At 34.4% G+C, this 24,191-nt stretch overlaps 1 protein-coding gene and 1 long non-coding RNA gene across 10 annotated transcripts in view; one reads left to right on the forward strand and one right to left on the reverse strand.

Annotated features, from left to right (window-relative positions):
• On the reverse strand, positions 1–23,681 carry LOC111091925. 2 transcript variants are annotated; one of them, XR_005377006.1, is made up of 3 exons: positions 23,508–23,681; positions 2,131–2,226; positions 1–883 (listed from the first exon to the last, which is right to left on the reverse strand). It is a non-coding gene; the product is annotated as an uncharacterized LOC111091925 (long non-coding RNA). The 2 variants fall into 2 exon arrangements; XR_005377005.1 differs by lacking the exon at positions 23,508–23,681 and adding an exon at positions 5,095–5,303.
• Positions 1–24,191, forward strand: part of ANKRD28 (ankyrin repeat domain 28) — a 189,378-nt gene that overhangs the window by 61,045 nt on the left and 104,142 nt on the right. For 5 of the 8 annotated variants that reach the window (XM_038570777.1, XM_038570776.1, XM_038570780.1 and 2 more), the window contains one exon: positions 21,328–21,411. In XM_038570777.1, the coding sequence (XP_038426705.1) occupies positions 21,328–21,411 (84 nt within the window). Of the gene's footprint in view, positions 1–18,615; positions 18,635–20,041; positions 20,182–21,327; positions 21,412–24,191 lie in introns of those variants that run through there. The other 3 variants (XM_038570781.1, XM_038570778.1, XM_038570774.1) reach the window with 3 other exon arrangements.

Raw genomic sequence — 24,191 nt, forward strand, 5'->3', positions numbered from 1 at the left:
TAAAAGTCTCTGCCTTTGGGTGTCTCTCATGAATAAAAAAAATAATCTTTAAAAGTTTTAAAAAAATCATTGGTATCTATAATTGTAGTTTGAGAAAAATGAAGATTTTGCAATATATTACTGTTGGTGATCTTAGACCAATTTCAATTAAATGGTGAGTATAGAAGTCAGATTACAGCAGGGGGAAACAAGTAGAAAATGGAAAGTTAGCTCATGAAGGAAGCAGAGGAGTTTTGTGTAGGTCAAGAGGAAGCAATAGAGACAGTAATAAGGGATAAATCAAAGTGTTAAAGGAATCAGAATTGACAAAATTTATAAAAAGATGGAAATATTTTTGAATAAAATTATTGTTTCTTCTGTGCTTTTAAGCTCCTTCCCATTGATTGCAAAGTCACTGTTATGGGTACCTGTCTTGCAAGAAGTGTTTAAATAAATGACTACTGAATGAATGAAAGATCAGAGAGGGAACTTGAAGATACAGTATGTTTGAAGGTAAACCAGAAGGGAGTTGAAGGAATTCATCCCTGTTCTCTTTCTCTGTGAGGTAGAATGCCAAGAAAGTGTCTCCCCAGCTTGCTTACCTCAAAGCAAGAATAGATGTGAGAGTATTCTTAAACTAAGAGGTACTGACACAAATGGAGTAATACTTTTCATTTCTGGCATCTTAATTTTGAAATCAGGACTTCAAGTCAGATGCTGTTTGTTTCTCACCAACTCAGGAATCCCATTTGCTTCCTTAACTGTTAATTTAACTTCTCTTGGATGTGTGATTTGTAAGAAGAGCTAGGCTTTGGAGACAGATGGTCCTGGGTTAGGGTCTGTTTTTCTCCACTTGTCAGCCATATGATTTCCAGTGTTTAACTTTTCCAGTTCAGATTTTTATCTGTGAAATTGGAAGTAGAAACTACTTTGTAAGCATGTTAAAAATGAGTACACATAAAGTGCCTAGTATCATCATGTATTCATATTACCTGGGATGTTCATCCCAGCCCCATATGAGCAGCCAAGCCTTGTTCTATCTTCACATAAAATAATGCTAGATAAAAGTACCATCTTATATTTAACCAGATTTTATCTTGCTGCTTGTTATTATTCATTGATCTAGTTCTTATCTCTAGACTTATGCAATTTGATGTCTTTTTATAATGACCTTCACTTTAAATATTTTAAAGCTGTCATATTCTCCCTGACTCCTTTTCAGACAAAATCCCTGTAGCTTCATTGACATGACATGGTTTTTAGATCCACATTGTGCTGGCTTTGGGTATGTTCTAGTCTCATTACTTTAGATGTGGTTTGACCTATGTCTAGGAAATAGCATACTTTTACTAAAGGAGAAAGGTAAGATTAATAGGAAATATTTTTTGAGGGATGCCTTTGGCTCAGGGTGTGATCCGGGGTCTGAGGATTGAGTCCCGCATCGGGCTCCCTGCGAGGAGTCTGCTTCTCCCTCTGTCTATGTCTCTACCTCTCTGTGTGTGTCTCTCATGAATAAATAAAATCTTTTTTTTAAAAAACCATATTTTTGAGATAAAATTTTCATTTTAATTGGTCAAAAATAAAGTGTAATTTTACTATTTCATATTCTAAAGTGTACTCTTGTCAATGGCATTTATAAAGTGATTGCCTTTATTCTGTTTTAAGATAAGTTACTGATGACTGATTTTTTTCCCCCCTTTTAAAAATCCCTAGAGGACAGCCCTGATGGTGCAGCGGTTTAGCGCCACCTGCAGCCCGGGGTGTGATCCTGGAGACCCAGGATTGAGTTCTGCGTTGGCTCCCTGCATGGAGCCTGCTTCTCCTTCTGCTTGTGTCTCTGCCCCCCCCCGCCCTCTGTCTCAATAAATAAATTATTTAAATAAAAATAAAAATCCCTAGAGCCTTCAATATCATCTAGTACCTAGTGTGTTGTGATTCATTAATGAAGGTGGGAAAAGTACACTATTGAAATAAGATGCAAGATTCAAAATTTTACTGTTGTACATAGCATGCTTTTGGTTGTTTGCTCATCAGTCATTACCCACTTCCTTCCTTGCAGGCCCCCAGTTTTGTTTGGTTGCTCACTCCTCACCTACATGACTTGAAGAAGTCTTTAATAGTGTAAGCTAATCATGGTAATCTTATTCTTACCTAGTAGTGATTTCTTTAGGAAGGAACATAAGAGGCCAGGATTGGTCACATGTCTGGAAAAGTCAGCTTAGGTAGCTTCTAGGAAAGTTTTCATACCTATAAAGGGAAAGACAGCAGGAAACTTACCTTTCTGCTGGACAGTATGTGTCTGATATGATGCTTTGAAGTATGGCAGGTATCCATGACTATGAAGGGAATTATCCTAAGGTCCATACTGAGACAGAAGACTTAGCTGGAGCCTGGTGTCAGTTAAGTACCTTAAAGCCACCTTAATTTCACTTCTTGTTATTTATGCTAAGTCTCTTTATTGTTTAAGCCAGTTGAGTGTAATATGCTATTTTTAGTTTAGTTTAGGATAGCCCTAATGTAGGGAACAAATGTTTTTGAAAGTCTGCTGGACTGTTCCAGTAGAACAGTAGACACTTTGTGGGAGGTCCATTAAGATGTAATGATGAGTCTCCTAACTTTAAGATCACATTAGAAGCCTATTCAGGTGAAAACCTTCAGGGGTATTCTAGCATACTAAATGTTCTGCTGTTGAACGAAACAGACAAAAACATTTCTGTACTGCAATAACTACTGATACAGATTTAACTACCCAGATAGTCAAGAATGAGCTATTTATCAATTCTGACAAGCGCCCCTTTCCATTTAAGAAGTTCAAAATTGACCACATGTAAAGGAATTGACTTTATTTTACTCTGAAGTAACATTAAGTTATAAGCATGGCTTTTTACAGGTTTATCAACGGTATCAAATCTATTTATGCAAAAAAATTCCATGCCTGGTACACATTAGAAACACCCTTTCCTTTGTTTTTTTTTTTTTTTTTTTAACAATAGAAGCTGTTCTATAACATTTTAGATAGCACTCTTTAATAAAAGGAGCTGAAGAATATGAAAAATGTTCTAATTATCTGAGTCATCACTTGGACTTTAAAATAGTTACAAGTTTCAGTATTTTTGTCTCCACCCTTCTACAGTTTAGAAAGAAGTGAATCATTTTCTTTAGTATTTCCCAAATGATACTTTGAAAGGGAAGTGGTATATGTGGTCCCAATTTGTGTGTGAAATAACTAGTGTATACTTCGGTTCCTGATTTTAACTGCACTTTGTGGGATTCCCTTGGATGTCTCCTGTAATTATTGCTTATAAAGGTAAACATTGGGTAACCATAGCAACTTTTTTTTTTTTTTTAAGATTTTATTTATTTGAGAGAAAGAAAGAGAGAGAGAGAGAGGCAGAGACACAGGCAGAGAGAGAAAGAAGTAGGCTCCATGCAGGGAGCCCGACATGGGACTTGATCCCGGGACTCCAGGATCACTCCCTGGGCTGAAGGCGGTGCTAAACCGCTGAGCCACCCAGGCTGCCCACCTTTTAAATATCTTATTTATAAATTTATTTGGCAGGGAAAATGGAGTTACTTTGAATTACATGGTATTTTGAATACATGAATCAGTATAACTTTGTATCAGTTGAGGCCCTGGATAGGCAGTTCACTTTTCATACATCCAATTTCCATACATTCAGGATCACGCCCTGGGATGAAGGCGGCACTAAACCACTGAGCCACCGGGGTTGCTCGCAACTTATTTTTAAGTTGAAAAATTGCCCCAATTTTTAAAGTGCAATAATTTGATATTACATTATATCCAGTGTCACCACATTGTACAAACCATAATGAATTGCAGATAATCTCACCTCAGTTTTTTTTTTTTTTTTAAAAGCAAAGCAGAAGTTCAGCCTGTTTAAAAGTTTTACACTCTAATTTGTAATATTGGACTTAAGTTGTCTTTGATGCAGTTACTGAGAGATCATAATTACATTAATAATAATGTAAGATTATATTTCAGAGAATGTACTTATCCTGGGCCTGGAAAGACAGAGGTCAAATGCCAGAGATTTTGCTAATTAGCATAAGTCCCAGCCAAAAACTCTACTAATAAGAGACATATCACATAGAGTATTTCAAAGTAATACAGCTTAAATAACTACTTCAGTCTGGCCTTCAATTCAGTCTAAATGATAAATACTTTTGCTTAATTTCAAACTACTTCTTGAGATAATCAAAACTATGAAGAAAATAATCCAACTTTTAAAAATATTGCTTAAATGCAATGCTATATACTTGACAACAGAATGTTTTCCTCCCCTTTCTCCCTTAGTTTTGGCATATTGGGTGTATTCTGGAAAACTACCTATGTTGTTATATTTGACTTGTTAATTTTTTTTGCTTGCATACTTTTTGAAGGAAATAACTAATTCTTTTGAGACTCCAGTCTAAAAACAATCGTTTAAATGTTGAGTTAGGTCTTAAGTTCTCATAAATAAATCTTTAATCTACACTCTTTCCAGGAAGCCTATTCCATTTCCTGTCTGAACTGAAACTCTGTTTTCATAAGTGTATGCTTCTCTAGAGGTCTCAAGTATTGTTCCTTTGCTCATAGCCAGTATATCTTAGGAATGGCTTTGTGTGTGTATGTGTGCATACTCTGTTGGAGGGAGGGAGAGGAGTAGAGTTAGCATTCTTCTAGTCATCCACTATAGCTATTAAAATGTTACTAGCCTGCCTAACCATAAGAAAAAAAAATCTTCCTTCTTTTGAGGCACATACCATCTGGCTAAATGACTCTTCTGTTTTTTTGTTGCTATTGTCTGTTGAATCTCACTCCTAGTTCTACATCTGGATCAGAGTTGTATCAGTCATCTATATGATTTCATTTCTTTGTAGATGACATTTTATATATCATACTTCACAGCTTAATAGCTTCTACATCAGTAATCTTCTCCACTTGGCTCTTACCACATACTCCAATAACCACATCCCACAATTTCTTTCTTGTACTACCTTCACTTCTGTATTTTTGTTGTTAACCATCCTAGACCCTATGACCTATTACTTTCAACTGCCAGCTAAATGCTCACACTTACTCCTTTTCAACTTCATACTTTCTCTTCCACTTACCTTACCCACATCAACCTTCCTTCCTGTGTCAAAAGACAGAGATCTCTTCATAACTCAAGGTGACTTTCCACTTCCATATAGAACTCCCTTTTTTCTGTTTCTGTGAAATCTACCTTCCTCAATTACTTTTTTTTGTTATTCCCCCTTTTTAATCTTTTTAAAAGATTTTTTAGCATTAAATTTTACTTATTATTAAAATTTAAATTAACATATAATGTATTATTAGTTTCAGAGCTAGAGTTCAGTGATTCATCAGTCTTCTATAATACCCAGTGTTCATTACATCACAAGCTGTTCTTAAGTTCCATCACCCAGTGACCCCTTTTTGACAATACCAAGTCTTCTAATTCATGAACACAGGATATGTTTCCATTTATTTGTCACTTTAATTTCTTTCATCTATGTTTTGCAATTTTTTAATGTACAAGTCTTTTACCTCCTTAATTAAGTTTATTAGTATTGTTTATGATGCTTGGTATATGAGGTTATTTTCTTAATTTCCTTTTCAGATAGTTTATTCTTAGTGTATAGAAAGGCAAGTGATTTGGTTGATTTTTTTTTTTTTTTTTGTATCTTGTACCTTTACTGAACTAATTAATTCTAAGATTTTTTTTTTTTGTGGAGTCTTAAGGGTTTTGTACATAATAAGATCATGTCTTCTGCACACAGAGCTATTTTTACTTTCTGATTTGAATATCATTTATTTTTTTCTTGCCTAATCAGTTTAGGAAATCCAGTACTTTATTAAATAGAAGGAAAGCTTTCACTTTTTTTTTTTTTTTTTTAAAATCACTGCATGTGTAGGCTTTTCATATAAGGTCTGTATAATTTCCTTCTTTTCCTAGTTTGTTGTAAGTTTTTATCATGAAAGGGTGTTGAATTTTTTCAAATGTTTTCTTCTGTATCTATTGAGATGATCATATATACACATTATTTTACCCTTTATTGTGTTAATGTCATGGGTTATATTAATTGATTTTTGTATGATTAACCATGGTTGCATGTCAGACATAAGTCCTATTTTGCCATGGTGTATGATCCACTTATTTATTTATTTATTTTTTTAATATTTGAGAGTGTGGGTTGGGGTACAGAGGGAGAAGCAAGTTCCCTGCTGAGCAGCGAGTCTGTCCTGGGGCTCCATCTTAGGACCCTGGGATCTTGACCTGAGCTGGAGGTAGATGCTTAGCCAACTGAGCCACCCAGGCATCCCTCAAATGATCCTTTTAATGTACTATTGAATTTGGTTTGCTAGTATTTTGTTGACAGTTTTATCAATGTTCGTCAGGAATTTTATATTCATCTTTAATTTTGTTTTTTGTATAGTGTCTTTGTCTGGTTTTGGTATCAGGATAATGCTGGCCCATACAATCAGTTCATAAGTGTTCCTTCCTCTTCAGTTGTTTTTGTTGTTGTTGTTTGTTTGTTTGTTTGGGTTTTGGTTTTTGGGTTTTTTTTGGAAGAGTTTGAGAAAGATTGGCATTGATTTTTTTTAAATGTCTGGTAGAATTTACCAGTAAAGCCATCTGGTCCTGGGCTTTAGTTTATTGGAGATTCTTGATTACTGCTTCAATCTTTCTGTATTCATGATGTAGTCTTTGGTAGGTTGTGTGTTTCTAGGAACTTACCCATTTATTTTAGGTTACTTGGTTGCTTGGCATTATAATTGTTCACAGTAGTCTAGTCTCTTATCCTCCCTCCTTCCCCCTTCCCATGACATCAGTTTTAGTGTCTCTTAAATTTCTGATTTCATTTGAGTTCTCTATTTTTCTTGGTCTAGCTAAAGTTTTGTCAATTTAATATTTTTAAATAACCAACTCAGTTTTGTTGATTTTCTTTTTCCTTATTGTTTTCTTTAGTTCTGGTTTTATATTATTTTCCTCCTTCTGCTAACTTGGGGCTTAGTTTGTTCTTTTTCTAACTACTTCAGGTGTAAAGTTAGATTATTTGAGATCTTTCTTTTTTAACATAGTGTTTGTTACAGTAAACTTGCCGCTTAGTACTGCTTTTGCTATATCCCATAAATTTTGGGAAATTGTGTTTCGTTTTTCTCTCAAGATACTGAATATTTCTAACTTCCCTTTTGATTCCTTTTTTGATCCATTGGTTATTCAAGAGTGTTAGTTTCCATATATTTATTACTTTTCCAATATTGCTTTTGTTGTGGATTACTAGTTTCATTCTGTTTTGGTCAGAAAAGAGATTTGGTGTGACTTCAGTCTTAAATGTGTTAAAATTTGTTTTGTGACCGAAGATGTCATCTATCCTGGAGAATGTTTTGTGTGTGATTAAGGACAGTGTGTATATGCTGCTCCTGTTGGGTGGAATGTTCTTTATGTTTCTGTTAGGTCCATTTGGCCTATAGTGTTCAAGTCTACTGTTTACTTGTTGACTACTTGTTTGGATGTTCTATCCATTACTGAAAGTAGGATATTGAAGTCTGCTACTATTATTATATTGCTGTCAAATTTTTCCTTCAGTCTGTCAATGTTTGCATCATATATTTAGATGTTCTGATGTTGGGTGTGTATAATTGTTAAATCTCTCTAGTTTTGTCCTTATGTCTTTCTTTGACTCATGTGACACTTTTTGACTTAAGGTTTAATTTGTCTGATACAAGTTTAGCCACCTTACTCTATTTTTGGTAACATTTGCATAGAATATATTTTCCATCCCTTTGCTTCCAGCCTATATGTGCCCTTAAAATTAAAATGAGTCTCTTGTAGACAATGTATAGTTGGAACTTAAGTTTTCTTTTTTTTTTTTTAATCCATCCAGTCATTCTGTGTCTTTTGATTGGTTAGTTCTTTTTTGAAATCAAGTTCTTTAGCCTTCAACATGTTTATCTTGATCATTGCCTTCTCTACCATAACTCTTTATGGGGGTTAATACTACTCAATTTATTATTTTCTCAGAGTCAAATTTATTGAAAAAATTTAATCTATGATTGCTACCACTCCTTTTGGTACCTTTCATTATTTTTCTCTGAAAAGGGACATAAAGTCATAAAATGCTAGAACTGAAAACAGCTGTAAAAATCATTTAATCAGATTCATTTGCTTCAACAGTAAAATGAAGGTGCTAAGAGAAATGAAGTAATGTGCTGACAGCTAGTCAATTTTTGTTAACTTCATCTTACAAATTTTATATGGAACCCTATGTATGTGAAGAGGCCTTTGATTACTGAAGAAAATGTCACCTATGAAGTTCATATGCTTTGTTTCAAAGAAAATAATGTTGCCTTCAAACCAGGCTTAATATTGTGATAAAATTAGAGAGATGTGTATATGTTATCTGGGAAAAAACAAAAGGTAAAAGAACTAGTGAGCTGTTCAAGTTATGACAGATATCTAGGAAAAGTCAACTAAGGCTGCTAGCTCCTATTGTGGCTAGCAATAATCCAGCAATGTATATTCATATTATTGACTGATCTATCATAAAAATCTAAACTATGTTCTTTTCCTTAAGACAGTAATGTAGGTAGCATATTTATTAGATTTCTGTGTAATAGAACAGTTAAACTTGTAAAAAGTTAGTCTTTATAGGTCTAAACCAGTGTTGTATAATGATCATCACTAGCCAGATATGGCTGGTTAAAGTAACTAAGGAACTAAATTCTTGATTTAGTTTAATGTAAATTTTAAAAATACTTGATTTAGTTGTTAGAACGTTAAAATATGTTTGCAACGACTCAAACACCTTTATTTGCATCCTCAACTATAAATGGTTTGAGATCTAAATACAAACCCGTTACTTCTTTTTTATTACTTAAATTCATTTTGCTGGGATGCTTGGTTGGCTCAGTCAGTTAAGCATTTGCCTTTGGCTTGGGTCATGATCCCAGGTCCTGGGATGGAGCTCCATGTCAGCCTCCCTGCTCAGCTTCATGTCTGCTTCTCCCTCCCCCTTCTCACCACTCATGCCCCCTCTCTGAGATGAATAGATAAAATCTATAAAAAATAATTCATTTTGCCAACATATAGTATAACACCCAGTGCTCATCACATCACATGCCCATCAGCCAGTTACCCCATCTCCCTGCCCCAAATCCATAATTTCTAGGAAAATTTAATGTTCACATTGATATATGCTTTAAGTATAAAATACACAACAAATTTTGAAGAAAATAAAAAGAATGTAACATATCCACTATGTTATATTTATTATAAGCTGAAATACTAATATTAAATTTTACAGATTCTCACTCTCTTCCCTGTTCATGCTCATGCTACTCTCTCTCTCTCAAAATAAATAAAATCTTTTTAAAAATTAAATGTGTTCACTAGAAGAATTTAAATTATGTGGCTCGTTTTTCATTTCTGTTGTATGGCACTTGTCTACACTTTGGGTGACTAAACTCTGGCACTGTAAATAGTTTTATATTTATTGATTGATTGTAAATACTTTTAATGTTAAACCTAAAAAAATAAATAAAATGTTTTTAACCATTTTCTCAGAAATGTGATCAAGAGGAAGTTTTGATACTGGATGTTCTAGTTAGTTGACCATTGGTTTGAGAAGGCACCCTTTCAATAAATCAGAGGAAAAACAGCAACAGTGAAGTTTATGAATAGCTTTATAAAAGCCATCATTTTTTAAGAGAATGGACAATTAGAAGATATCTTTATATACTAATTACAATTAATAAATTCATATGCTGTACTCCTGCCAGTGGCTTAATTTAATTAAAGTGGCAGATTTGTCTTGTACCTTTTATTTAGGTCTTCTGTATTTACTGCACTTTACTATCATTTGTATTCTTATCTTGTACTGGATAGTTTTTTCATGTACCTCATTTAGGCTGCACAAGGTCTTTCTCCCCGTTTACTGAGGTATAATTGACAAAAATTTTATTACTTAAAGTGTACAATGTGATGATTTGAAGTACGTATCCTTTGTGAAAAGGTTACCACTCAAGCTAAAAGTGTGTTAACACATCACCCACCTCTCATAGTTATCTTTTTTTTCTTTTGCAGTAAGAACACAATATCTACTCTCAGCAAGTTTCAAGTATGTAGTTCAGTATTATGAACTGTAGCCATCATGCTGTGTGTATAGATCCCCAAAAGTTACTGTTCTTAAAAAATCAAAGTTTGTACCTTCTGACCAAAGTTTCCCCTTTCCCCTACGCCCCATGCCCCTGGCAACCCCCATTCTACTCTCTGCTTCTATGAGTTCAGTTTTTTAGATTCCATGTGTAAGTGAAATATAGTATTTGTCTTTTTGTGTCTGGCTTATTTATGCTTATTTTATTTTTTAAAAGATTTTATTTATTCATGAGAGGGAGGGAGGGAGGGGCAGAGACACAGGCAGAGGGAGAAGCAGGCTCCATGTAGGGAGCCTGAAGCGGGACTCTATCTTGGGTCTCCAGGATCACACTCTGGACCGAAGGTGGCGCTAAACCGCTGAGCTACCAGAACTGCCCCCATGCTTATTTTATTAACTTAAATGCCCTCCAGTTTCATCTGTGTTGCTGGAAATGGCGGGCAGGATCCTTCATTTTTACGGCTGAATAATACTCCTGTGTGTGTGTATATGCACTTAAAAAAAAATCCATTTGTCGTTGACACTTGTTTCTATATCTTGTCTTTGTTAATACTGTTGAAGTGAACTTGGCAATGTAGATGGCTCTTTGAGATAATGATTTCATTTTCTTTGGATATATACCCAGAAGTGAGATTGCAATATCCTATAGTAGTTTTATATTTAACTTTTTGAGGAACCTTCATACTGTTTTCCATGGTGGCTGTACCAATTTATAATCAGTGTTCCCTTTTCTCCATATCTTTGCTAACATGTTATCTCTTGTCTTTTTGATACTAGATGTCATACCAGGTGTGAGGTGAAAACTCATTGTGATTTTTTTTTTTTTTTTTTTTGCTTTGTATTTCCCTAATGATTAAGTGAGTACCTTTTCATTTACCTGTGGCCATTAGTATGTCTTTTTTAGAAAAATATTTATTTAGATCCTTTGCCTACTTTTATTTTTATTTAATAGGGTTTAAAAAAAAAGATTTTATTTATGAGTGAGAGAGAGAGAGAGGCAGAGACACAGAGAGAGGGAGAAGCAGCTCCCCGTTGAGCAGGGAGTGTGATGCAGGGCTCCATTCCAGAACCCTGGTATCATGACCTGAGGTGAAGGCAGACGCTTAACTGACTGAGATACTCACATGCCCCAATCCTTACCTATTTTTAAAAATCAGGTTTTTTTGTGTTTTTGGTTTTTTGCTATTGGGTCATATGAGTTCCTTATATATTTTGGATATTAATTTGTTATTGGATATATATGGGTTATAGTTATTTTCTCCTATCTCATTGGTTGTCTCTTCATTTTGTTGATACTTTTTTTTTTGCTGTGCAAAAGCTTTTTAGTTTGATGTAGTCCCACATGTTTATGTTTGCCTTTGTTGCCTGTGCTTCTGGTGTAATAGCAAAAAATCCTTAGATTGCATCAGGTCTTTGAAGGTGGAGATGATATATGACATTTTATAATGTCCTATGTGTATAGTAGAGTGGAAATGATAATATGGAATATTTGTTGAATCATTTGCTATTGTAATTTTTTTTTATAAATTTATTTTTTATTGGTGTTCAATTTGCCAACATATAGAATAACACCCAGTGCTCATCCTGTCAAGTGCCCACCTCAGTGCCCGTCACCCAGTCACCCTCACCCCCTGCCCACCTCCCCTTCCACCACCCCTAGTTCGTTTCCCAGAGTTAGGAGTCTCTCATGTTCTGTCTCCCTTTCTGATATTTCCCACTCATTTTTTCTCCTTTCCCCTTTATTCCCTTCCACTATTTTTTATATTCCCCAAATGAATGAGACCATATAATGTTTGTCCTTCTCCGATTGACTTATTTCACTCAGCATAATACCTTCCAGTTCCATCCACGTTGAAGCAGTTGGTGGGTATTTGTCATTTCTAATGGCTGAGTAATATTCCATTGTATACATATATCACATCTTCTTTATCCATTCATCTTTCGATGGACACTGAGGCTCCTTCCACAGTTTGGCTATTGTGGACATTGCTGCTATTGTAATTTTGAATGTTTTAAAAATATTCTTGCCAAAAGGTTTTTAGATTGTTTCAGTGTTATGAATTTTGAGTAGGATGGAACCAAATCTCACTGTCCTTTAGGAACTTTTTTATACTCATCTTAGAATTAGACAAGTTCAGAATTGCTAACACTTCATTTTCAAATCATAAGAGTAGATGTTCAAGATACAGATTTTAAATTAAGATTTGGAACTGACTTAGAGAGTCCAGGGTCCTTGGATATGATGTGACAAGTCCTATTACTCATTTTAATAAATTTGGAAATGGAAGAAGGCCTAGATTGCTTTAGCTCTTGTAAGCACTAGATGCTTATGTAAAAAACCTAGGAATTGTGATTACCACCTTCTCCCTCATGGCTATGGCCATCTACTGGCAGGTACTATAAATCCTATTTCTAAAATATATCTCCGTCTCTGCATTTACATGCTTAACATCCTTGTTAAAAGTACCTACTCTTTGGATTATCGCAACAGTCTCTTAACTAGTCCTTTGGCTCCATTCTTCTCAAATTTGTTCTCTACACGGAAGCCACATAATCTTTTTAAAGCAAAGTATGACTGCCTTGTTTTAAAATTTCTCATGACTTCTCAATCAGAAAATACAAACTTTATAATTTGCCTTACAAAGCCCTATATAGTCTGAGTTTACCTATTTCTCCCAACTCCCATCTGTTACTGTTCCTCATGATTGCTCTAGCCACACTGACCTTCCTCTAGTTTTCTACCTTTCAAGAAATTTTTCCTTCTACAGTTTATTGTAGTTTTCAATTATATAGTATTTATTTGTATGTAAGCTCCATTAGATTAAGGATTTGACTGTTTATTCATAATTTTGTTTCTTTAGCATAACAGAAAGCCTGGCACATAGTAGATGATGAATAAATATAGATAAATGGATGAGTCATTGACTGAATGGATGTTACTGAACCTTCACTTCCCGTATATAACTTGAATAGTAGTATCCACAAGATGTGATGAGGATTCAATGAGAATACATTTTCTAAAGATTTTATTTATTTACTTATTGAGAGAGAGCAGGAGGAGGGACAGAAGGAGAGGGAGAGAGAATCGCAAGCATACTCCCTGCCAGAGCATGGAGCCTGACTCTGTTCCCAGTCCCACAACCCTGAGATCATGACCTGAGCTGAAATCAAGAGTTGGATGTTTGACTGAGCCACCAAGGCACACCACAGTGAGAATAATTGTGATAAATATTTGTTTCCTTCTCCCTCCAACCTCCACTGAGTTTTTTTTTTTCTTAGTATAAATAATATAGTGGATTAATTCTTTGGTTAGTTTTCTGGTTAGTTATTGTTTCTACTGCAGTTTGTTGCAGCTAATGTTTATAATCCATTTTATTTATTGAAAAATTTAAGTATACTGTTCTAAAATGTGGATCACTTACTAAAGGAAGGGTAAGGTTATCACTTAGTGATACTGATAGCTTCAGCTCCCAGTAAAAGAGACTCAAAATCACATTGACTTAAGGTAGAATTTCTATTTCTTTGTAACATAAGAGTTGGGAAGTGGGTATTCTAGGGCTTTTTTGGCAGTTCTGTTCCACAAAGTCTTCAAGGGACCCAGATTCCCTTTAGCCTACTCTTCACCACCTTAGACTCTGGTCCTTGTTTGGTTTAAGATGGTGGCATGTCAGCCATGTTCCAAGAAGTAGGGTGGATATACCATTTGTCCTTGTTAGGAATAGGAGATTTTCTGGCAACCACTTAACACTTGTACTTAAAATATTGGTCGGAACTTTGTCTTGTGGTTCCCAGCTACAGGGGAGGCTGAGAAGTATAGACTTTGTTTTGTGAGACTCTGTACTACCTAAAAATTGAATGTTCTAGTTGAATAAGATGGGAAGAATGGATGCAGAATATAGAGGTCTTTGTAAAAAACACACCAGATTAATAATAGGTAATATTAATATATGTTACCATGCGGAGTATAATAATATTAATAACGGGGACACCTGAGTGGCTCAGCAGTTGAGTGTCTGCCTTAGGCTCAGGGCGTGATCCCAGGATCCAAGCCCACATTGGGCTGCTTGCATGGAGCCTGCTTCTACCTCTGTGTCTCTACCCCCCCCCCCCTTCTCTTTCTCTCTCTCTCTCTCTCTCTCTTTCTCTGTCTCTCTCATGAATAAATAAATAAATCATAAAAAATAATAATATTAATAATGGAAGAGTTAACAATTCATTATTACTATAATACCAGTGGGATCAAACCACTTGAGATTATTGGATATCAGTGGTTGTCAGCCATTTTGGAAGTGTGGATGGGTAAACATTTAAAAAATAGCTTAGTTTGTAAATATATTATGTGCATATTTAATTTGCATATGTTATAAGGATTTTGAATCCATCATTTTTAAAATATGTGAGGTCATTTTTATACCGGTTGTACAAAGAACAGGGAAAGCTGATAACCTAAAGAACAGCTATTTAACAACTTTTTTCCCTTCCCTCTCCTTCCTGCCACATTTTCTTTTAAATCTGTTTATAAGGCTTTTTCTTAACTATATGGGCAGATGAGGTCTAGCTCAAGAAGATTGTTCAGGATTCTTGAACTATGAGAAATGTTTCTTAAACATGGTTTAAACTCACTTCCTTACCATCTTTCACCACAAGCTTTTTATTTTTTAATACTCAGACTAGCTTGGCACAGAGTAGCCACTATATATACCCTGAGTAAAATTACTTTTCTATGATAATATGGAGGTCACAGATTTGCAAGGGATAAGATGAGCTTTGGATTCAGTCTCTGTACATAAAGAAAAAAATCATTTGTGTCAGAAGAAGAAAGGTAGTGTAACAAAATTAGGAATGTGGGATGCCTGAGTGGCTCAGTGGTTGAGCGTCTGCCTTCCGCTCAGGGCGTGATCCCAGGATCCAGGATCGAGTCCCATATCGGGCTCCTTGTGGGAGGCCTGCTTCACCCTCTGTGTCTCTGCCTCTCTCTCTCTGTGTGTCTCTCTCATGAATGAATAAATAAAATCTTAAAAAAAATTGGAAAGATTATGAAGTTGTCAGACTTGAAATCTGTTGGCTTATTAAAATTTAATCTAACTTGGCCTAAAAAGTAAGTGCCTCAAGAAAAAAAAATCACATCCCCTTGCCATTGTTCAAATGACAAAAGAAGTTGTTGAACCTAAGTTTGCACAGTCTTTGTTAATTTTTCATCATTAATATTTCATACACTCCTATTTTCTTAGTTATGGACCTGTCTCCTTTTCCTTTAAGTTATGAATTCTTTGAGAATAGGGGCCTGTCTTACTCAGTACAAGATATAAAATAGTGCCAGATGATGCTGTTAGCTTAAATAATAAAAAAATAGTGAATTATTTATCTGTGTATAGTATAGTATATTATGGGCCAGTAATTTTTACCCTCTTTCCTTAGATGTAAAATACAGTGAATGTGGAAGAATGGTAAAACCCGTAGTCCTACTTCTTGCTTAAGTTTACTACTTCCTCTTCTCAGTAACTGCTCAGTTTGGTTTACTGGAGTGTATGACAAACTTCTTACCGTCTCCTAAAATGCCTGAAGAGGGTGGGGAGGCTGTACTTAGCAACTGAATTGCGATCTCCGGACACCAGTCTGAATCCACCTCACCAGTAGGGGGAGAAAACGGCAGTAGTCCTCTCTTTACTACTGCCTTAACAACTGGATATTCTTCTACTACCCTAAATATCCATAATAATAAGACTGTCTTCATTTCATTTTAAACCAGATTCTGTTAATGTCCTTTAATAGATGTTGAAATGAAACAGAGGGGTTAAGTAATTTGCTCAAGGTCATGGTTAGGTTTGTTGGTAGGAAGCTGGATTAGAATACATACAGTTTGGCTGCAAAGCCTTCATTCTCAGTCAGTCATGGTGCTATTACTGTATTTTTCCTAGATAAGAATCTCTGGAGATTATTTTTCTTAGGTTATAAGTGTAAAGAAATTTAGGCTCCAGGAATTTAAGTAGCTTGTCCAAGAACACAGCTAATAAGTAACAGAATCAGAATTTGAATTCCAAGTAGGCTGGACTTCTTGAGGCCTTAATTTTTGTCATCCTCTATCATTATTTTATATCCTGTCAATTTCTGCATTTTAACTTGCTTCCCTACTAGAGGTACAAAACTCATTTTACTGCACTTTAATGCCGCTTGTGTTTCCTGATTAAAGTGTGTGTGTATATATAATATGTTCTCTTTCTAAAAATTTTTAGTTTATTTATTTTAGAGAGAGCATGAGCGGGAGGGGCAGAGGGAGAGGGATAGAGACTCTCAAGTAGCTCTGGGCTGAGTGTGAGCCATCGAGTGGGGCTCAATCTCCCGATCCTGAGATCATGACCTGAGCCGACCTGAGCCGAAATCAAGAGTCAGAAGCTTGACTGTACCTCCCAGGTGCCCCTGTATATATACTTTTAATGTATACATACATATTTGTATATACATATGAATTCCCTGTTGTCTTTTATAATTTTAATTCTCAATGCCAGAGTCTTGTGACATGAGATTCTTTTCATTGATATTGTTTATAAGTGGAAGAAAGTGGAAGGAAAGTGTGTGCACGCACATCATGTATATAATAAAAACATAATCCGTGCCTTCAAGGAGCTTGTGTTCTGGCTGGGAAAGACCTAAGTATGGAAGTTTACTTAGAACAAGAACGAGGATGTACCTGTTTAAGTCTTAAGTAGGTGAATTTATACACTGGATACTTTGGAACAAGTTAAAATTGCCTATATTAAAAAGAGGGATTTGTTTGGGGTGGGGAAAAAAAAAAACCTGAAGATAGAATATAGGATACTGTTACCATAGTGGTTTCATTTTCACTTGTTTCGAATATCAAGATGGTATTTTTTATGTATCCATGTGGAGATAGTTAACATAATTTTGTATGTCAAAATATTTGCATATCTTTAATTTGGCTTAAAACTAGTTTATATTTTATGTTTTAAAATACAACTATGTGAATTAATAGCATATTTTAGTATCTTGGTACAGTTAGGATTACAGGCTTTTTCATATATTGATGTCCAGTGTTTTTTGTTCTTAAATTCTGGCATTCTTATATTATCTGTATCTTGCTGAGTTTTTGTTTTTCTTTTTCTTTTTATGTTTTGGTAAATAGGCTTAAACACATGTAATAACACTAGCCCTGAAATACCTATTTAAAAATAACTTGTTTAGGAATAATATGGCAATAAATAGTATATTCTTTTGTTACCTAAACTCTTCACAACCATTATAAGTTACCTATCTTTTAAGATTACTTTTACAGTCTAGTATTATATAGGTTGCAAAGATCTTGAGAGAATGGAAGGGTGAGGGATACCATTCATAAGTGCATGTACTCAGTGGAAGCAGAGTAGATTTGAAAGAGCATGTGTTTAGAATTAGGCACAACTTTACTAATTTATATGCCTTTGGATAAAATACTTAGTTTTTGTGTCTTTTTTCCCTCTATCGTATGGGAACATACCAAGGTTATTCTATTAAATGAGAATGTACAACACTTAGCACATTATGAATGTTCAAAAATAGCTGTTATGTTTATGAATAAAAATGCTAGATGATAGGAGAACAAAGATTGAAGGGAAACCACGATATTTTCTTTATTTTTTTCCGTTGGAAACTATCTGACTTATTTAGTAAATAGAGAAAGAAGGGGAAACCCTAACTATAAATTGACACTTCTTTGACACTTCTTTGTAGCTTTGAGGAAATTAATTTTCCCTAAAATCTTACTTTCTTTATGTTACCCTATGTCTTTTTGACTTACAGAATATTAATCTAAGAATTTTAAACAATAGTTTTATGCAGCTATTTAACAGATTTTAAGGCTTTATTCCATTTCCAGATGGGAAGGTAGAATTATTTAATTTCTTCAGTAAAATTGAAATGATCCATAGACATTTTGAGCCAGGATTTTTACATTGTGAAATTTTTGTCTTTTCTCTTTAAAAAATATGACCTGATTGATTAAATTCAACAACCTACAAATTGTTAGTAAATCTTAAATTTCTTTGTTTGAACTTCTTTGCATTTTTGAAACTAAATACACTTGGTTTATTAAAAATTATCTTCGTAAAAAAAAGAATAAAATCTTAGATTTGTGTTTTTATATTCTCATAAAATATTTCTCCATCTCTTTTTATGGGTTCACTGCAGACACTCTTACTGCAGCTGTCATTATAGGGTTAAACATTTGCTATATTGTAACATACGAAAGCAGTTAAGCTGTTTGGAATTGTTTACTTGCTAAAACCAGTGTTAGTCAGCAGAGGCAGTACACCAGATTTCCTTGTGGCTTTTAGTGGAAAATGTTAAAAGCGCACTCATTTTTCAGTTATAGAATTTTTCAGTTTGATCTGGATTAGTCACAGAACTGGCATGAACCTTCTAATTGTGAAGGCTGTCCAAATGCACTATTTTTTTCTCCTGCTAGAGGAAGTTACATCCCGAGCAGTAGCTCAGATCTCTGGTAAGTGTAACATGTGAGCATTACTAGGCATTTCATCCTGCGGTTCTGCAGTCTTTGCTATTCAGACTGTTGCTCAGTTGGAATGCTTCTGTGGGGCTGATCCTGATGTTCGGTAGATATTTTTTAAGGACCTACTCATTTGGAGGTATCCGTGGCGATTTGCAAGATCATCTGAGAAACAGGAAAGCATCTGAAATCTACTGAAAAGGATAACTGTAGCGGTTTTCACAGTGGAAGGAAACTATATTGGCACAGAGCAGATGATTGAATAAAGTAGTTGGCTCAAAGAAGATGCACAGTCTGCTGTTTTTTCCTGTGAATGAAGACTATTTAATGGAAGCTGTATTCATGTGGAGATCAAAGGAAACACTGGAATGATAAACTACTGGGCTTTTTTCCTTTCTTTTTTTAAATGAAAAGCCTGAAGCAGTAATTTGAGCTCAAATGCCTTCTAATTTCTTCGCAGCCTGCCTGTACCATTAGGATCCACTGCTAACACTATTTCTGCCTGGTGCTGTGCCCTTTTGCTGGAGCAGCCACAGACAACTGCCTGATGGAGAAAGAATGAACGCTCTCCCTTGCTTATGCTATCGATGGGAATAAAGCTATCTGTGTTTCTTCTATTATATGGGATATCTGGATTAATCAAGCTGTATTCTAGTACCAAGAGTCCTATTGTCTCTTGTGGTCTGACTCATCGCATGTAAATGTACTGCAGCTTTGCTATTAATGCAGTGTTGTTGTTGTTTTTTTTTTTTTTTCTTTACCAAACACAGAAAGAATTGTCAACCTCTGAGCCTTATTTTAAGAATTTGTGCTGAGCTCTAGATATTTTTTTTCTGGATAGTATCTGCATTAAATCAGAAGCTGAAGAAATGAAGACAAATTAGAAGTGGAAACAGAATAGTGAGATTTTTTTTTTTTTCTCAATTATAAGCAAGTCAGCTACTGGTAACTGTATGACCTTGCAGGCAAGAGTGGGTATAGCTGTAATCATCTCTGTCACAGTAATTGTTTCTCATTTCATTTTGCATTGTGTGGTGTTGTCACTCCAAACAATGATCTTTTTATGCAAGTAAATTTCTGTGAGACAGAGAGCAATATGACTATTTTGTTAGGAGAAAAATATTTTTAAATGAGCTTATATTGGACTCTGTTTTAGTTATGGACATGTTGATATGAAATATCTTTTAAGTATTGCAGTAACCCAACAGAAAATAGTAGAATTTTGTTGATTTTAGGAAGTTATGTTACATAGTCATAATTTTAAACTTCAGTTTTTCTGATAGTACTTATTAACTTTAAAAAACCAGCTGCGCTGTTCAGAGAATGATCGTAACTGTTGTACAGAAGAGGAGGAAAAACTACTTGTGCTCTTCCAACTGTGACTTTTATCACATAGCTTAGAATTTAGTATTTTAAAAGAGCGAATGAGTCGTGTGTGTATTGTTGTTTTGGAGGAGGTAGAAGATGAATCTCCTGCATTCATTTCTAAATTGCCACAGGAAAATAAATCCCTACATTCATCATCTTCTGGAAGTGTATTGGTAAGATATTAGAGTTTATGTTTACTATCTTCTACTGAACTAGCAGGGTAAATTTTATCTGTTAAGAATAAACATAAGTTGGTTTCCGCTAGTTTCATTAAAAACCCAAATTAAAGCAATATAGATGTATAAATATGATAGAGTATCACTTGTGTATAAAATGCACACATTTCTGATTTTTACTTCTTCAGATGTTTAGATAACATTTCAGACTTTACTTACTATCTCTTACTCTCTTAAAAAGACTTTTTAAAAATAATTTGAGAATTGTAGTTCTGGCAACCACGTTTCTATTTTCATTTTGTGGTTTTAAAAACTGCTGTAACAAGAATGAGGAACTGTATGTTTTAGGAAAGGTTGACTGCTGCTAGCAATACTGAGGCACAACCTTTTCTGTAATGAATTTTATGTATTTACAGGTAGCACTTTTATTTAAAAAAGAATCATCCTTAACCTTACTTTTAATGTTGTTGTCAATTGGTTTCTTATTTGTCTAGTATAATATGATACCTTATCAGAGAGGCTGTGGTGTTAAGAAATTGTTATATTTAGCCATGCACGTGTTTGCCTTTTCATGTTATTCAGGTGTATGATATTTTTTGATCTTTGAATAGTAGTGATTTTCATCAATCATCAGATTTTCTTTCTTTGGATTTATATCTGTATAACATATAATGCTAACCCATGCAAGTTATTTAACACCCCAAACAGAACTTTTCAAAAAGGCCCACCTTCCTGGGCCTCAGTGTGGCCTAGGAATGACTTGTCTGACAAGTTATGTCTCACAAGCAGATGTTGAGATACCACACTTGTATTTGGAAGAAAATTTGTTTTTCATATATATGTATATATACACAAAAGGCTTCTACTCGCAAAAAATGAAGTTTTATTGTGTTTATTATCTATGTAATTTTGGTCATACTGAGTTGATTTTTTTTTTTTTTAAATTAGGCCTTTTTTATTCAGGCGGGAATCCTATACTTTCCTATGATTTAACTTCATGAAACTTTTGGTTAATGTCAAAAACCAAATTGATTATCGTTGGTAAAGGGAAGAAAAAATTTAGGTTTAAAAGTTATGTGGGAATATCTTTAGAATCATCCATGCAGTGTGATTAATATTTTTTATTACTCTCTTGTATTTTAGCCATCACTGGTGCAAGCTATATTTAATGGAGATCCTGATGAAGTTCGAGCACTAATATTTAAGAAAGAAGATGTTAACTTTCAGGTAAAACAGTTAATTCACTGATACTGGCCTTTAAATCTACTTGTAAAAACTCTAGGAATTAAGATTTTGTTAAAAAGATATAACACATGTCTGTAACAGGTGTTTTAAATGAAGGCAAAAGGGTCTTGAATTAATTACCTCAAAAGAAAAAACTAGACTAGTCAGTGTAAAAACTATAACCCAAATAAATGAGGATCCAGTGAGGGTCGTTTCCCCAGCTTTTTACTTGGAAATTTTTCACAGAAAAGTTTGAATAAATATTCTGGCTACCCATATACCCTCTACAAAGATCCTGCAGTGATGTGATAACATTTTGCCACATTTACTTTCCCTCTTCAATTTACACATATAACATATATATATATATATATATATATATATATGCACACACACACACACGTATGGTTTTCCATTGTCTTTTGATGAATCTCATTGAAAGTAAGTTGTAGACGTCATGACACTTCACTGTTAAATACTTGTATGCATTTTAGGTGAGCATTCTTTTTTGTGAACGAACTTTAAATAAAAGACATTTCTATTAAGTTTATAATATAACTAATTTTATACAATATATATAGTTTGAGATCAAATTTGTTTTCTGTAAATAAGCATTGTAAGCATTATATACAGACTCATCTGTTTGAGTCTGTCAGCAAAGAAAGACATATTTGAGAAGTCTCTAATCTGAAAGATACAGTGATTTAACATTCAGGACTGACATGACAGTTTTATAAAGATTGGGTATATGGATAATTTCCTCTGTGTTTCTCTAGTGGCCAGTAGTTAATTTACTAAATTGAGGCTAAAAATACATAATTTACTATAAAAAGATCAGACACATAAATGTGTGTTACTGTTACTGGAAACACACAACATTTTCCATACGTAATTCAGTCCTCTGAATTATTGGGGTTGAGGGGGTCTTGAGTCATAAAGTTGCTATAGCAACACCAAGACAGATGACCTGAAATGATAGGTGTAATTCTACAAGTCTGCAAGGTCATCTCAAACTCTCCTCTTTCCTTCATTCTTTCATAAAATACTACTGTGATAATATTAAGTAGATATTAAAAAAAAGTATTTATCTTTTAAAAGTTGGAGTATCCAGGGGATCCCTGGGTGGCTCAGCAGTTTAGCACCTGCCTTTGGCTCAGGGTGTGATCCTGGAGTCCCGGGATCGAGTCCTGCGTTGGGCTCCCAGCATGGAGCCTGCTTCTCCCTCCTCCTGTGTCTCTGCCTCTCTCTCTCTCTCTCTCCATCTATCATGAATGAATGAATGAATGAATAAATCTTAAAAAAAATAAAAATAAAAGTTGGATTATCCAAATAAATTTGATCTTTAGCTAAAGTGGTTCATTCTCACATTAGGTAGTAATCAAAGTGCTATCATTACATTTTTTAAAAACCTTCCTAAGTGAATTGCCTTTAAGTTTATATTTATTGGATACATGTACCTAATTCAGGATGTACTTATTTATGTATATTTTTTAAAAAGATAACTTATAGATTTATTTGAGAGAGAGAGCAGAGTTAGCAAGAACACAAGTCGGAGTGGCTCAGAGGGAGAGGGAGAAGCAGGCTCCCCAGTGAGCAGGGATTTCCCCATGCCTCAGCCGAAGGCAGATGTTTAACTGACTGAGCCACTCAGGCGCCCCAGCATATTTTAAATGGAGTGCCTGGTTACTTTACCTAATTGAGGTGTTCTGAAGAGTCTACTTTTCTTAGGACAGAAAATAGTGATGGTGTATAGACTTATGAAAAGGATGAAAATGGCTTTCTGTTCTGTTTAACTCTAGTTTTTTGGGTTTGTTTGTTTGCTTGTTTTCTTAATAGTACTAACAAATCTTATCTTGGTGAGAAAGTTTGCACTGTAATGCTATTTACCATGATTAATTTCCATTACTACAAAGTCTCATTATAGCCAATTCTGCTTTCTGCTATAGTAATCAAATTATTTTAAATTTAAAAAAATTAATCTTTTTGTGCATCAGTTTATTCTGGTGTGATATCCTTGGGAACTATTGCATATGTGTAACTAGTGTGTGACTCCCTCCCTTCCCCCAAAAAAACATTTATGAATTTTAGCCTCTACTTACAGTTTCCTTTCTTTACTTTTAAGCATCATTTCTTAACATCTCCTAACTTGTGCCCTTACTCTGAAACTAAAAGCGAGGTTAGTATTTCAAATCTGTAGGTCCTTCTTGAGAGTGGATGACTCTTCTGTTATCTTTTGTGATTCATGGGGTTTTGACAAGTTTTTTTTACAGCTGCTTTTTGGTCTTTTCTCATGTGACTTCATAGTTAAGAGTGTTGTCATAATTTACAATGTGTTAAATCTGTGGCCATTTTTCTAATTCAAGATAGTAAGTTTTTTCTTTTAAGAGGCAATGTATACATTTGTGTAGTAAAACAATGTTTTGTGTCATATAGAATGACTCTTGATAGGTATATGTTTAAGCTTCATGTCTGTAACAATGGTGTTTTTAAAAAATAAAGTAATTGAGAATAACGTCTTTTTGAAACTTAAGGTTTTTGAAGTTCTTGTTTATAAATTTTTAGAACAGATATGCAAATTTAGATTTGTTTCTGTACTATTAAATATTGTACTATTTTGGATTTATTATTTTTACTTTTTTCAGTAATGTCCTGAAGTTTTGGTTACTATGGACCACCAAATGGCATCATTTTATTAACACATCTAATTAATTTTTAACAAAACTTTAAATTTACAATGCTTTTATATTATTTGGTCTGAGAAAGAAGTCCTCTATTGTAGAAAG

This window comes from Canis lupus, chromosome 23, assembly GCF_011100685.1.
Source record: "Canis lupus familiaris isolate Mischka breed German Shepherd chromosome 23, alternate assembly UU_Cfam_GSD_1.0, whole genome shotgun sequence".
NCBI classification, from domain to species: domain Eukaryota; kingdom Metazoa; phylum Chordata; class Mammalia; order Carnivora; family Canidae; genus Canis; species Canis lupus.